The 13412-nt window shown below is 41.4% G+C and overlaps 1 protein-coding gene across 1 annotated transcript in view; it reads left to right on the forward strand.

Annotated features, from left to right (window-relative positions):
* CDH20 (cadherin 20) overlaps positions 1–12171 on the forward strand; it is a 35544-nt gene extending 23373 nt beyond the window's left edge. Inside the window, exons 8-11 of the mRNA XM_054381815.1 lie at positions 1896–2017; positions 3734–3851; positions 9924–10175; positions 11672–12171. Coding sequence (XP_054237790.1) covers positions 1896–2017; positions 3734–3851; positions 9924–10175; positions 11672–12171 — 992 coding nt within the window. The remainder of the gene's footprint in view (positions 1–1895; positions 2018–3733; positions 3852–9923; positions 10176–11671) is intronic.
* Positions 12172–13412: the final 1241 nt, after the last annotated feature.

Raw genomic sequence — 13412 nt, forward strand, 5'->3', positions numbered from 1 at the left:
GTCACTAGTTGAAAACTGCTGTGGTTCAGCAGCAAGTAAATGTCAGGACCGTCAGCTTGTTGCATAAATAACTTGGGCGAGAGTGGTCTGAGTCTTCTAGGATGCTGAACTTGTTCTGCTTTTGGATATTACAATGAGTTCAAACTCCACTGAGAATTCATCCATGCCAGGTATTTACTAAGACTATGAGAACAAGGAAATGCTGATCATTGCATAATGTCAGTATGAAAAATTTAGTGAATTTGTAGTGGATGTGAGCTTTGTAACGAAGCTTGGGATATATAAGCAAATAATATAAAAGGTTCACCCAATCTTCACATGATATCTTTTCAGTCCACGTAGCTTTTGCTCAGGATCTTGATGCATCTGCCGAGGGGCAGCAGCTTTTCAGAGGTTTGCTGCCAATAGCTGAGCCATTCCTCATATCTGAGAGCTTCCTGCACATCCAGGCTGTACCGGAGATACAGGGCAGATCAAGAGGAAAGAAGTTTTGAGAGGCTTGCCCAAAACCAAATCAGCCAACTTGAAGTTAGCAGAGGGAATATTTCCTTAGAGTCAGAGTGACGCTGCCACAGATCTGCAGGCTGTTCCAGCACACAATGCCTTCCTGCCCCATTTGTAAGTACTGAGAGGTGGTGGTGGCGTGATATGATCTCACCCCATCAATAGTTCAGCCTCCAATGGCCACTGCAATTCCATGTAAATTTGCATATACACCTGAGTTTGTAAAAGCTGCCCCTGTAAAAGCACTCAATGGTGAGAGCAGTATGAAGGCACGTCTGTCTTTACTCATTCTCTGTCAATCTTCTGTCAGTTTTCCTCTGTACATATGCACCACAGTATTTTTTTAGTGAATAGTTTCAAAAACATTGTAGTTGTGCACTTCTAAATAAAGCTCCTAGTATTAAAAATTAGCCAAATATTACTGAGAGTGTAAATGCATTTATCTGCCACACTGCAAGGATATGTGGGAAGATGAAGGATTAAATTATAAATTAGGGAGAAATAATATAGTTTAACAGTATTATCTCAATGATGCAACATGACACATTATGGATACAACACTGAACATTTAAGAAAATTCCAGAGTGTAGGAAAGTTCTTTATATGAACATAAAATTTCTTTCTATAAAGGGAGATGTATTTGGATCACAAAGTGATATGGCTGAAGAGATGACAATACTAACTTTTAAGAACTTTCTGCATTTTTGTGCCTTTTATGGCCTCTTAATAATGACTTTTTTTTTCCTTCTGCTTAGGATTTTATTTTGTATTAAATAAGGAAAAAAAAGATGTTTGGGGGCAGGAAAATGCAGTGAGGAAAACAAGTACTTTGTGGTCATTTAGTTTGGAAACTGTCTATGTGCAATGATGTATGGATTTACTGGCAAAGAAAGCTAATGAACCAGTGGCACAGAAATATCACAAATGATGTCATGCAGAATGTAAAATTTTCATTGCAATTTTAAGCTTCAGTGAAAGCTTTTCTCTATGATTTCATGAATAACTGCATTTTTAACCTCCCTGTACAAAGTATAAAAGATGGCACTATTTTTGAGTTCAAGGAACACAAATTATGAGCAAAAACTTACATGACCTGCAGAACTAATGCTTTCAACAATCTCTCAATAACAAGCCTGTGCTTAGATGTCCCTTCCTCATTCGTGTCAATACCAAGGATCAGCAAACAGTATTGCCCAGTCAAAGCGCAATTAAAAAAAAAAAAGAGGACCTTGTCTAAAGCTTTTATTATAGAAATAGTGCCACGGGGATGAACCAGGAAATGTCATTTAACATGAGTTAGTAGAAAGGAAGCTGCTTTAACTCTTGAGCAGAGTGAGGAGCAGCCCCTTCCCTTATATTGCTTTTCTTTATGTTATGCTTTCTCCTTCCAGACAACCCCTCACAAGTGGGCAGCGTTGCTGTTACCGTGAAAGTCCTGGATGTGAACGACAATGCGCCAGAGTTTGCGAGGTTTTATGAAGGTTTTGTTTGCGAAAACGCCAAAGCAGGGCAGGTAAGAAATGCTAGTAATGCCAGGGGCTGGGGAGAGAATACTGTCCTACACAGCATGCCAGAAAGGGTGAGCATTGCAGAGGCCTCAGCTAACCACTTTTCATCTGAAGTCTAGCAGCAGCTGGCTGTGCTGCTTTTCAAAGGAAAGCACATCACACCAGAATTAGGATCACATATAGCATCTCTTTTTTTCTTGCACAATAGTTTCCAGGCTCACTGTGCAATACGCTTCATGGCTGAAACAAAGCCTTCCCTTTGGCAAGTGCCAGCAAGCAAAATCACAGAATCACAAACTCCTGGTGTGTCCTGTAACAGCAACAAAGAAAGAAGTATTAGGAGATGTGCCATGGAGTCAGTCCAGCCCACATGTGGCAGATCAGGCTTACTGTTAAAAGACCCTACTTGTAAGAGCCTTAAGCACCCCTGGACTTAGAGGAGCTGGACATACATCAACTTCAAAGGGATGCCCAACTGAATCTGTTCTGCTGTGAACTGGAGATGACAGAGAACCATAGACAACACAGGACTTCTCACTCCGCACACTAAACCAGCAGCTCCAAATAACCAATGAAGTCTCTCCTCTCCCTTCCAAAACCCCCTCAAAGCCCTTGAACAAGGCCTGCCAGCATCAGATGGACAAAGCTTTTCCTTCCTAGAGCTGGTGTAAGGTCTACTGCTAATTGCTCCTGGGGAGGTGACTGGGTGGTTTCACCACCCAGGGTCCATGGTGGGAACTTGTGTCTCCTAACGACCATAGTTTAACTGCATAGACACACCACTCACGATTTATGGAGGAAAAATTATGCTAGTAATATCACTGTGTGTTCACTGAAGCTTCTTGCAGCTTGCTGTGAAACAGAATGAAATAGCTACTCACTGCTGGGAGAATTGTCTTTGCAACTGCCATATACAGGCTAATTTCATCTCCCTGATTTACAGAGATCCTTAGAGGGAAAAGATAGCATTGCTTAGCCTTTCATTCCTGGTTTTGAAGGGTGAGTGTCCTGAATAATAAGCTTTCTGAGAAATGTATGCTAATTTCTTCCTTAATGGAGAAAGCCAGATCCTGCTGCCACATTTGTAAAAGTTTTGAAATCAGTTTTAAGGTGGTAAGACTTTATAATCTGTCATTTGCCTCTGAATCCAAAAATAACTTTTGAATGCAAAAATCCAGGTGAAGATCTATTCCTATCTAAAAAGATGTCAGAATGTTTACTCAGAATTACAGCTCATGGTGCTTTAAGCTGTTAGACTTACTTTACTAAGCCTCTGTAGGTGAGGTGGCAAATCTCTTTCTGGATTTAGCATTGTCTTAGTTTCTTTCCACAGTGTTATTTATTTCATATGCAGAGTGTCTACATGGTTGTCTTTTCTGTGTCTCTTTTACACTGGGAAGAATTTGATTTCAAGTTAAGAGTGATAAAATAATCAATCTGAAGTCCTTTTCTACCTGCAAAATTAAGCTGAAAGGGGTTTCTTCCAAGCTCTCCATAAAATTTTCTGTTATTTGAAGCAAAATGACTGTCTCCTCCTTTATTTAAAAGTGATTTGCACAATCATAGCAAAATAAATGAAGCCTGCAAGGTTCTGAATCTTATTATTTTTATCTATTGTACCTCTGCAAGATAGCTTTATTCAAATGCTTCAGTTGCTCATATTTATATACCATAAATATTTTGCTTCTCACTTGTTTTTGCTTTGTTCTTATATTATGTAGCTGATCCAGACAGTGAGCGCCATTGACAGGGATGACCCACAGGAGGGTCAGCACTTCTACTACAGCCTGGCTCCAGAGGCAGCCAACAACCCTAACTTTACTCTAAGGGATAATCAAGGTAATTAGAGTGGACACATACAGTTAGCTACTCCAATTTCTAATGCCCGAGTTGGACTTGAGAGGCTGTGATTTACAGTGTGTGATGAGACTGGCATTTCAAATAATACCAAGTGACACCTGCTCCTTAAAGGCAGTGATAAGATGACATACTACTTAATACACTTGAGGATTGTATCATATTTTCTTCTTTATTCTCTAGCAAAAGGCCCCTTTTTTTCCTTTAAGCAATTGTGCCAGTAGTTTGTATAGCAGCTTGTGGTCAGGCTGCAGGCATCTTGGATTACCAGAGTGAAAATTGCATTCATTCAAACCAAGATGCTTAAAGGGAGGATAGCAATGGAACTAGGAGACAAAACAGAAAGGAATTCTATTGCTCTTTTTTTTGCACTCTTCATGTTTTCTCCCAGGCACAGAAAAGGAAGATTCTTGTACTGTTCCAGTCTTTTTCCCCAAGCACTTTTTATTCATGCTCTTTGCACATGGTTGTTTCCCAAGGAAAGCAAGGGAGGGAGGAAATGCAGAGCCTTAGGGGAGTAACTTGGCATGCAGCTAAAAATCTGTGTAAGCTATACTAAGTAGAAACTGAAAGACCAGTGGGAAGACTCATGGCAAAGCACTAGCATTTTTGTATTGTAATGAGTGGAATTTGCTTCCTTTGGAAGGAAGGTTTGGTGGGTTTGGAGCCTGCAGGAAGGCCCTAATGGGGCAGGCCTTCATATAACTGCTGCTGATAGAGAAGCTCCATAGGCAGTAAGGAAATGATGCTGAGGTCAGGACACCAGCATTCATCAGGAAAGAGGGACAACATTTAGTGACCTGGTGCAGAGCTTTGAAAGTCAGTATGAAGGGGCTGGATTTCAGTAGGGATTTAGTGTGTAAAGTACCACAAATCAGCAAGTGATTCTAGAATAAAGGGGGAGAAAGGGTGGATGGCCAGTCAATCTGTGGCCAGTCTCCACGCAGAGTGCCTGTCTCTGCTCCCACATGTGCCTACTTGTCACGCTTAACCTCTGTCAGCCCTGCAGGCATATGAAAGAGCAACGTAGAGGTTAATGCAGAAGGCCCTGCCTTCACTAAATAGATGTTTGAAAATATGCTACTTGCAGTCAGGAACCCTCCTCCACAACATGCTAATAATGCTTTTTCATCCCCAAAGCAATTTTTTTTTCTATAGTGTTCTGAAACCTCCACAAACAGTTTCTTGCTTTTTTATCCTTTTTATTTTTTAGTATATATTGTCAAAATAAGTGAACAAATAAAACATAACTATTGCCAAAACATTTGGCAAACTAAGCTCATTTAATCCTCAAGGCATTGTTCTAAAAAAAGAAACTCAGACAATTCCCAGCATCAGATGCACTTTTTCTGTCCAAGGCTCTCTTTGTGATAATTTATAGTGACAGCAGCGACTGAATGGCTGTGCCTCTTACTCTCTGCAAAATACCAGTTTTCCAGAGATGGAGATCACAAGAAGCTTTGAGTACTAGCGGTTAAAAATTTGAAATAAAAGTGTTAAGTACCAAACCACAGACTATTTGAAAATTACACATTAAGGACTAATTTACTACCTTAACAATTTGGAATGCCATTTTAGTGACAATAATTTCTATTTTCATCTGGGGACCACTCAGGACTATATAAATTATATGACAGTCACAGGAAGGGTAGCTGTACTATATGTTATGGGGTGGCAAGACAAGAAACAGAATCTACCTTGCTAATCACAACCTGTGCATGTAAACATGAGACAGCAACGCTTCCCAGACTGTAGGAAGGCACTATTAAGATTAGCAATTGTGTGTGATTACGTGGTTGTCCAATACAGCAGTAATAGAAACTGCCAGACGTTCAGCCTTCTTGGCAACAATTAAAACCTCAATTTATACTGAGCAGCAGATAGATCACAGTTTGCATTCTGATGAGCTGTTTTACATATTTTTTTGGCCCTTGTCACTTTAGTCTCTGAGAACTTCTTCAGTCTATTCATTCTCCACATATATCTGGCAGACAGAGAAATCCTATTGTTCTTCACTTCATAGACAGGGATCCAGGGCAAGGAGAAATTAAGCTATTTACATGCCTGGTTCCCTTTCAGTTCAGTAAAATCAATGGGAGACAGACATGTAAGTATTTGCAACAATCTGGATCTAAGTAACATCCCACGGCTATACAGGATTATGTGATGAAGCAGCAAATTATGCTAGGGTCTCCCATTTCTTTGGTTACTGATGTAGGGCATTGGCAAGCTATCTTCCCCTGCTTCTAAATTCAGCTGAGATTATGCTGGAAAGAAAGTTGGCAAAAGAAGCTTGTTTTAAGAATGGAATGAACAATAGAATAAGCTTATTGCATTTCTAGCTTAAACTCTGAGTTCATCCTCTGTTGACCCTTAAATGCTGTCCTCCCTCTTTGGGTACTAGGCACTGATGAAGAGAGTAGCTGTTTTAATAGGTGCAGGCATCAGTGTCATATGACCCCCAGGCTTGTCATTGGAAGCCTCTGGCAGTCTTCCCCATTGCATTTAAATATGTCCCAGGAAAATTTTTTAACTATTGCTTCCTTCCCTAAAACTGTGGACTACCTCATCTTTTGGCAGAGCACAAAAGCAGTGAGCTGAAAATCCCCAAGAGAAAACATGAGCCCTTCCTCAAGCCAGCAATGTCTGTAATGCCAGCTTCCTTGTGCTTTTTCTCTCACTCCTGGTAAAATATTTATTTATATTATTCTGAACTATTTGATATTATTACTAGTTTTTAAAAACGAACATGTTCTGGGCTAATCATCCCCAGTTCCCAATACAGAAAGAAACCAAGCCTTTCTTGTGAGAAGAGAATTGGTTAGTGCTGCTCTCGGGGTTTGGACCTACAGATGGGTTAAAATTCATTCCCCTGACCTGTCCAGAGAAGTACATCAATTCCAGTGGGGCAAAAAACAGCAAGAAGGAGATGCTCCAAGACTTGCTCTCACAACCACAGGAAGACACCATTCTACATGCCCAGGGATAGTATGGTTTTCACCTCCTGATGATCACACAGGCACAGGATCCACCATGCTGCAATCTTTAGTATCTCTGCTTAGTGCTGTAGCTGAGTACTACCATCCAGCCCCCTGCAAGCCAAAGAGGCTTGTAAGCTGTGATGCAAAAAATACAGTGCATTCTTACCATGCTTACTTGGGTTTGGGGTTTTTGGTTGGTTGGTTGGGTTGGGTTGGGTTTTGTTATTTTTAATATAATGGGGCTTTTGTGTCCACAGAAGCCCTTTTCTCTTTCTTGATGGCTTTTGATGAGTCACACCACAAGCCTTGGTACCTAGCTATTGCAGTTGCAGAGTAACAGGCAGAGTGATTCTTTATGGATGGTGTGGATGCATGCCCTAGTACACAGCAAAATAAAAGGGCCAAAATGTAATGCTGAGAGTGACCAAGAGAATTTCATCACTAAGACCAACATATTTCTCAATAATATGATCAGCATGTCACAGAAAAGAAAAAAGAGAAAAATAAAAGAAAAAAAACACCTGCCTCTCTTTATACATATGGGCATTCCAATATTCGATTATAGAAACTTGAGTTTTGGTTAAAAACACTTGAGATGTCTCACTAGCTAATCCTGCATAGTTTTAGTCAGGTTCAGTGTTTCTGACTTCTTTCACAGGCAAAGCATAACTAGCTGACAATAATGAAGTCTTTTCCCTTCACAAAGAGCAATTTTGCATAAAATTAAGGTCTGCTGTCATCTGAACAGAATTTATGATTTCTGCTATAAGTCAAGTTGAAGAAAGTGAGTCTTGCACCCAGGAAAGAGAAATGCAACCAAATTACTACAGTGTTAAGATGACTTAGCCATTTCCATCGACATAGCATAAATGCAGGCACTTTGCTGTTTTCTACCCTTTGGGCTGGTTTTTGTCATGCTAAAATGGGACCAGTGAGGAAAAGATGTAGTATGAATAGCTGGGGATGCACACACTGGAGAGTACATAAACAGCCCAAGAGAGAAAGCACTTGCATGTGCCCCAGGAGAAAAGAAGGGGACCTTTGCAGGAAGCGAGTGCCCCTGTCTGCAATACGCTCCTTACCGAGGAGTCATGGAACCAGGGTGCTGCTCTGCTGAGTTTGGGGCCTTATTTCTGAAAATTATCTGTCCACACTTGCTACACATACTCAGACTTGCTACACATACTCAGAGATGCACAGCATATCAAAAGGTGGTGAAATCAGTAAACACTGACACATGATTTAACAAGACACTACAATTTCACTGTATTTTCACATACAGAAATGCATACACACTTCAAATTTTTGTGCTTTCAGCGTAAAAGTGAAATGTTGTTGACATTCAAGACATAAAGACCATCCAAGACTCCTTTAAAAAGCATGCCACAAATTCATACTTACCTCATGAACTATGGAGCTCAACATCTCAATACTTACGTGCTCTAGTACTGATGCCATAAGATTTGCAGCACAAAGTATAGAATTTGGAGCACAATTTAAGTCTAGCAGGCAAGTCTAGCAAGTACAGCTTCACGTTGCATATATTCTTTAGGTGTCTCTACAGAAAGCCATCAAATAATTTCTGATGTTCAGAACACAGCAGATAATACAGCTGATTTAGCTGTATGCAACCCTGAGTCTCTGCACTGAAGAAAATCATCCAAGATTTCAGTTTTAGTGGTGAATTGACAGGGAAATGATAATGAAATGGAAGAATTTCATGTTGATATTTTTGGTTTTTTCACAGTCTACTTGTGATCAAAAGGCTTCTTGCCTTTTCCAGATAGCAACCTCATTGTGCCAATCCACCTGGGAACAGCTGATTAGCATCCTGCATTCCCAAGCATAGCAAATATGCATTGGTAACAACCTAGAGATGCAGATGGTCAGTCTGTGACATCTTTTGAACCAAGGGGACAGGAAACAAAACTAGTGTAAGAAACTGCATGAGGCTCAGCTCCCAAAACCCCCAGAACATCGCTGCACAAGGTTAGGGCTTACAAGTTTGCCAGAGAGAAAAAGTACCTGTGTTTCTCATTTATCTTTGCTGGGCCAAGATTTGCAGATGTATTTGTTAAAAAGGGCAAATTTTCCTCTACATTCCTTTAAATTCCCTAGTGGCCCAGATCACACCGGGGACACCCAGTCTTACACTTCTCTAAAGTCTCTGAGGCCAAAATACTTGAAATTCAGTACAGACAAAACCATTACTGAACTCCAGAGATTTTCCTTGCATTCTTGAGAGTTGAGAAGAACAAATTACTCAGTCTAGTTTCTTTCTGAATAAGAAACGTGGTGCACAGCCTGAGAAATTTGGGGGAGGGACATACAGAAATTCAAGTGCCCCTGGAAATTTTGACATTTAAAAAACATGCTGACTATGAAGAAATTTCCCTTGAAATGACGAACAGCAACTGGCTGTTAGGTCACTTTCTCAGTATTTTGTTTCAGCGGCATAATTTTGGTTCCTTTTAATTTAAATTCTTACACAAATAAGTGGTCACACTAAATGAAGCAGAATGGTCAAGTCAAAGCAGAGTAAGTCTGACAATGATGACACCGGACAGAATGAAGCATTCTGACCTCTCTCAACAGCAACAGTGACAACTAAGTTGCAAGTATTTCACTGAAAAACGTTTAGCTGCAGATTTTCATTGAGATAGCAAGCTGTCATCTTGTTGCCTCAAGCAGCTGACCGTACTATATATCAAAAAAACAGAGTACCTTGACTTATCCACAGGGGTTATACACCAGCATCTTCAAAATGGTGACAACATTTAAAAGGTCTAGAAAAGCTGCTAAACATGAATGAACTGGGACAACCACTTTCCTTCAACTGTTTCTGGTTTTATTTCTGAATGCCCTTTTAGTTAAATCTGAAAGCTACGAGTTTGCTCTGGGCACTTTACATCAGAATGGGTAAGGTCACCTCCCAAGGTGTGATGCCTTGCAGGTTTGGAGCAATGGCCTAGAAGGTACTGGAAAAGGAAAGAAAAAGCAAGACAAATGGATATGGATATTCTCTGCTAAATCTATTTACTCTGCATTCTCTCAATTTATTTTCTACCCTTAGACAATACTGCATGGATTCTAACAAGGCGCTCTGGCTTCAGACAACATGAGCAGAACACCTTTTACCTTCCCATTCTCATCAGTGACAATGGCCGCCCTGTGCTAAGTACCACAGGCACACTGACTGTGCACGTGTGCAGCTGTGACGACGACGGCATGGTAATGTCCTGCAATGCTGAGGCCTACGTCCTCCCCATCAGCCTAAGCAGAGGGGCACTCATCGCAATCCTCGCCTGCATCTTTGTCCTGCTAGGTAAACCCTCTGCTTGTTCTTGGGAGGGGACAAACCCTTTGGTTCTGCCCAGGGAGTTGCTGAGCCACCTAAGTCAAAGGACGCAAATTATAGAATCATAGAAAGAAACCTCTGAAGTTCATCTAGTCCAACCCTCTCTGCAGTAAGCAGGTGCATCCTCAACTAGATCAGGTTGCCCAGAGCCCTGTCAAGCCTCACTTTGAAATGCATGCGTACAAACATACATGTATATATGCAGCCATACACATATTTAAAGGGCCAAATCAAGGACCAGATGGCATAGTCGGTGGCATACTGCTTCACTCTCTGGGGTATAGAAATGAGGGAAAACTATAGTCTGCAAGTATTTCTGCCAGATGCCCAAAGTGCTATGGTGTATGGTTATAACTGTGTTCCTGGAAGGGGTATGCCAGGAGGAAGTACTGAAAGCTGTGGCTAGGGAAAGGTTACTTTCTCAGTCTCAGCAGTTTCTGATTATATGCTCCCAAAGGAAACAGAAGTAGTAAGCCCAGTTCTACTTCTTGTCTTTTGGCAGGACATATCCCCACCTCCGTCTCCTTTCCTTGAGACACTACATTTAAGTGCCTTTGCCGCATGTGTTCTGTCTCTGCAAACAAATTCCATAATTTCTTTGCCCAGCTGTTGGTATTGACAGATCTTCAGTTCCCTCATTCATTCTCTGAAGTCATGGAGTGTTAGTTCTAAACACAAGATTCCCTGAGGTTTCAGAAGACCCAGCTTGAGGAGCAGTAGAGAATACAGGAAAAGTTCTTTAGAAGTGCCTCAATTCTGGCTCTTCAAAGGAGCCTAGATATGCCCATTCAAAACTTCAGCATTCAAAACCTTTGCCGAGTTCTAGCCGTGGAAATACAGTCATCAGGTGATGGCACATTTACAATAGCAAAGGACTCTCGTGCCTGTATCATCACTTCTTCCCATGCTAAGAACCATGGAGAGGATGAGAAGCGCCAGCATGTAGCATGGCAGGAGCCTCGCAGATAAACAAAGAAACTGCTTTAGAGCAGACCAAGGGGCTAGCTCTGTGTTTTGCTGTGTAGGCATATGTGGCACCATCCGTGCTGTGTGCAGCACCCAGCACAAGAGCTATCCCCAAACAGGCGGCAAAACCCAGCTAACACAACAGGAAAAAAAAATCTCTGTGGAGCTCAGTGGCACTGCAGAGAAATTGCTGGTATCTGGCTAGCTGCAAAGTAGCTCAAGTATCACCACAGTGCTTTGCAAGCACCACTAGATATTCGTCTTAAGTGTCACCAAGAGTTAAGAAAGTAAGGTGAAAAAAGAGCAGGACCTTAGGTTGCTAATTCTTACTGAGAGGTGGGAGATTTCTACATCTCTCCACCTGCAAACACCAAAGCTCTTTAAATCCAAGGGACTGGCTAGGATCACCAAGGGGAAAATAGGGTAGCAAAAAGTCTGAAGCCTTTGCAAGATCTGACCTTTCACTGATGGCCTCATGTCTTGGTTGCCTCCTGCAGTGCTAGTGCTCCTCATCCTCTCTATGCGGCGCCAGCGGAAGCAGCCATACATCATTGACGAGGAGGAGAACATCCATGAGAACATTGTCAGGTATGATGATGAGGGCGGCGGGGAAGAGGACACGGAGGCCTTTGATATCGCTGCCATGTGGAACCCAAGAGAGGCCCAGCTGGTAGTGAAAAACCGGCAGGACATGCTCCCTGAAATAGAGAGCCTCTCCCGGTATGTGCCTCAGGCATGTGTCATGGACAACAATGTCCACAACTATGTGCTTGCCAAGCTGTATGAAGCTGACATGGACCTGTGGGCACCTCCCTTTGACTCCCTCCAGACATACATGTTTGAAGGGAATGGCTCAGTGGCAGAGTCGCTCAGCTCTCTACAGTCAGTGACCACAGACTCAGACCAGAGCTATGACTACCTGACGGACTGGGGGCCACGCTTCAAAAAGCTGGCTGAGATGTATGGTGCCACAGACAGCAGCGGGGCTCTGTGGTAATGGATGAGCAATGGCACAGGGGTTCCCATGCAAAACAGTGTCCACTTAGGTTCATTCTCATCAGATGCTTCCATGGACATGGATGTGAGGCCTCCTGAAACTGAAACATAGCAATACGGTGCTTGGATGAGAATGAGAAGAAGGGTGTGAATGAAGGTCTCTCTGGATCAGCTTTACTCAGATAAATCAAATAATGTTTTTTGAAAAAGCAAGAAGCAGAAAGAAGCAAGTTTTTTCCTGGTTTTTACAGCAAAACTGGAAAGCTCCACACCTGGAATATAATGACATTACTCTTTCTCTCTTCCTTGTACACAGCAAGCTACACGTACAGGTACACTGAGCTCTATATGTCTGGGTTCAAAGATCTGTAAACATCAACCGTAATCTTCAACTCACTGAGAAAATGCCACCACAGAAAAGTTCCCTAACAGTTATTTTTCCCCTATTAAAAAGGAAACAAAATTGCTTGCTAACAAGAGAAAAAAAAATCCCACAAAGCTGAAAACTGAAACTGGAATCTCAAAGGGCTCTTTGTAAACTAAACCTCCTCTGTCTGTTGCTAACAGAGTCCTTTTTTAATCTTTTAGACTCAGTGCTGAGGATTTTCTTCCACCTGGCTGAGAGTGCTGGGGAAGAGGCTTTGAATTTCTGCTCTAGTTTAATGGCTGATCTATGAGTCATTGGCGTTAACACTAATCCATCTCCTATCAAGTCATGTAAATTTATTCTCGGCTTTTTAAAAACACAACTATGCTAAACTGCTCAGAAAAAAACCAGAAAATCTGCCTCTTTTGCACTGTAGCTGTCTCTTCCATGTGCCAAATGTGAAGATTAGATTCTACCAATGAAAGCCAAATAAATTTTAAAAAAAGAAAAAGCTGTATTTGGTAGCTACATGGGTTAGATGGGCTTTCCTAATCTGTGTGAGGTCAATCCAAGGGATGTTTACATACTGTAGATAACCTACTTGAAGAAATGCAGTATTATAGACCAATAAATGGATGTATGAAAATTACATGTATAAGTTTTGTATATTTGTTAATTTTGGTAATAAATATGATGTACTGCATACAGTACAGTACCTTAGCACCTCTTTTAATAAAAGTTAAATGGAAGAGAAAGTCTGATGGCAGTTTATTGACTACTTTGCCCACAGCAGCTAATGTATATCTGTGGCATGCCTGGAACAGCAAGGAGAAATGGTTCATCAGCATCATGTCAAGGAAACAAGCAGATTCGAG

This window comes from Indicator indicator, chromosome 6 (genome assembly GCF_027791375.1).
Source record: "Indicator indicator isolate 239-I01 chromosome 6, UM_Iind_1.1, whole genome shotgun sequence".
Classification (NCBI taxonomy): domain Eukaryota; kingdom Metazoa; phylum Chordata; class Aves; order Piciformes; family Indicatoridae; genus Indicator; species Indicator indicator.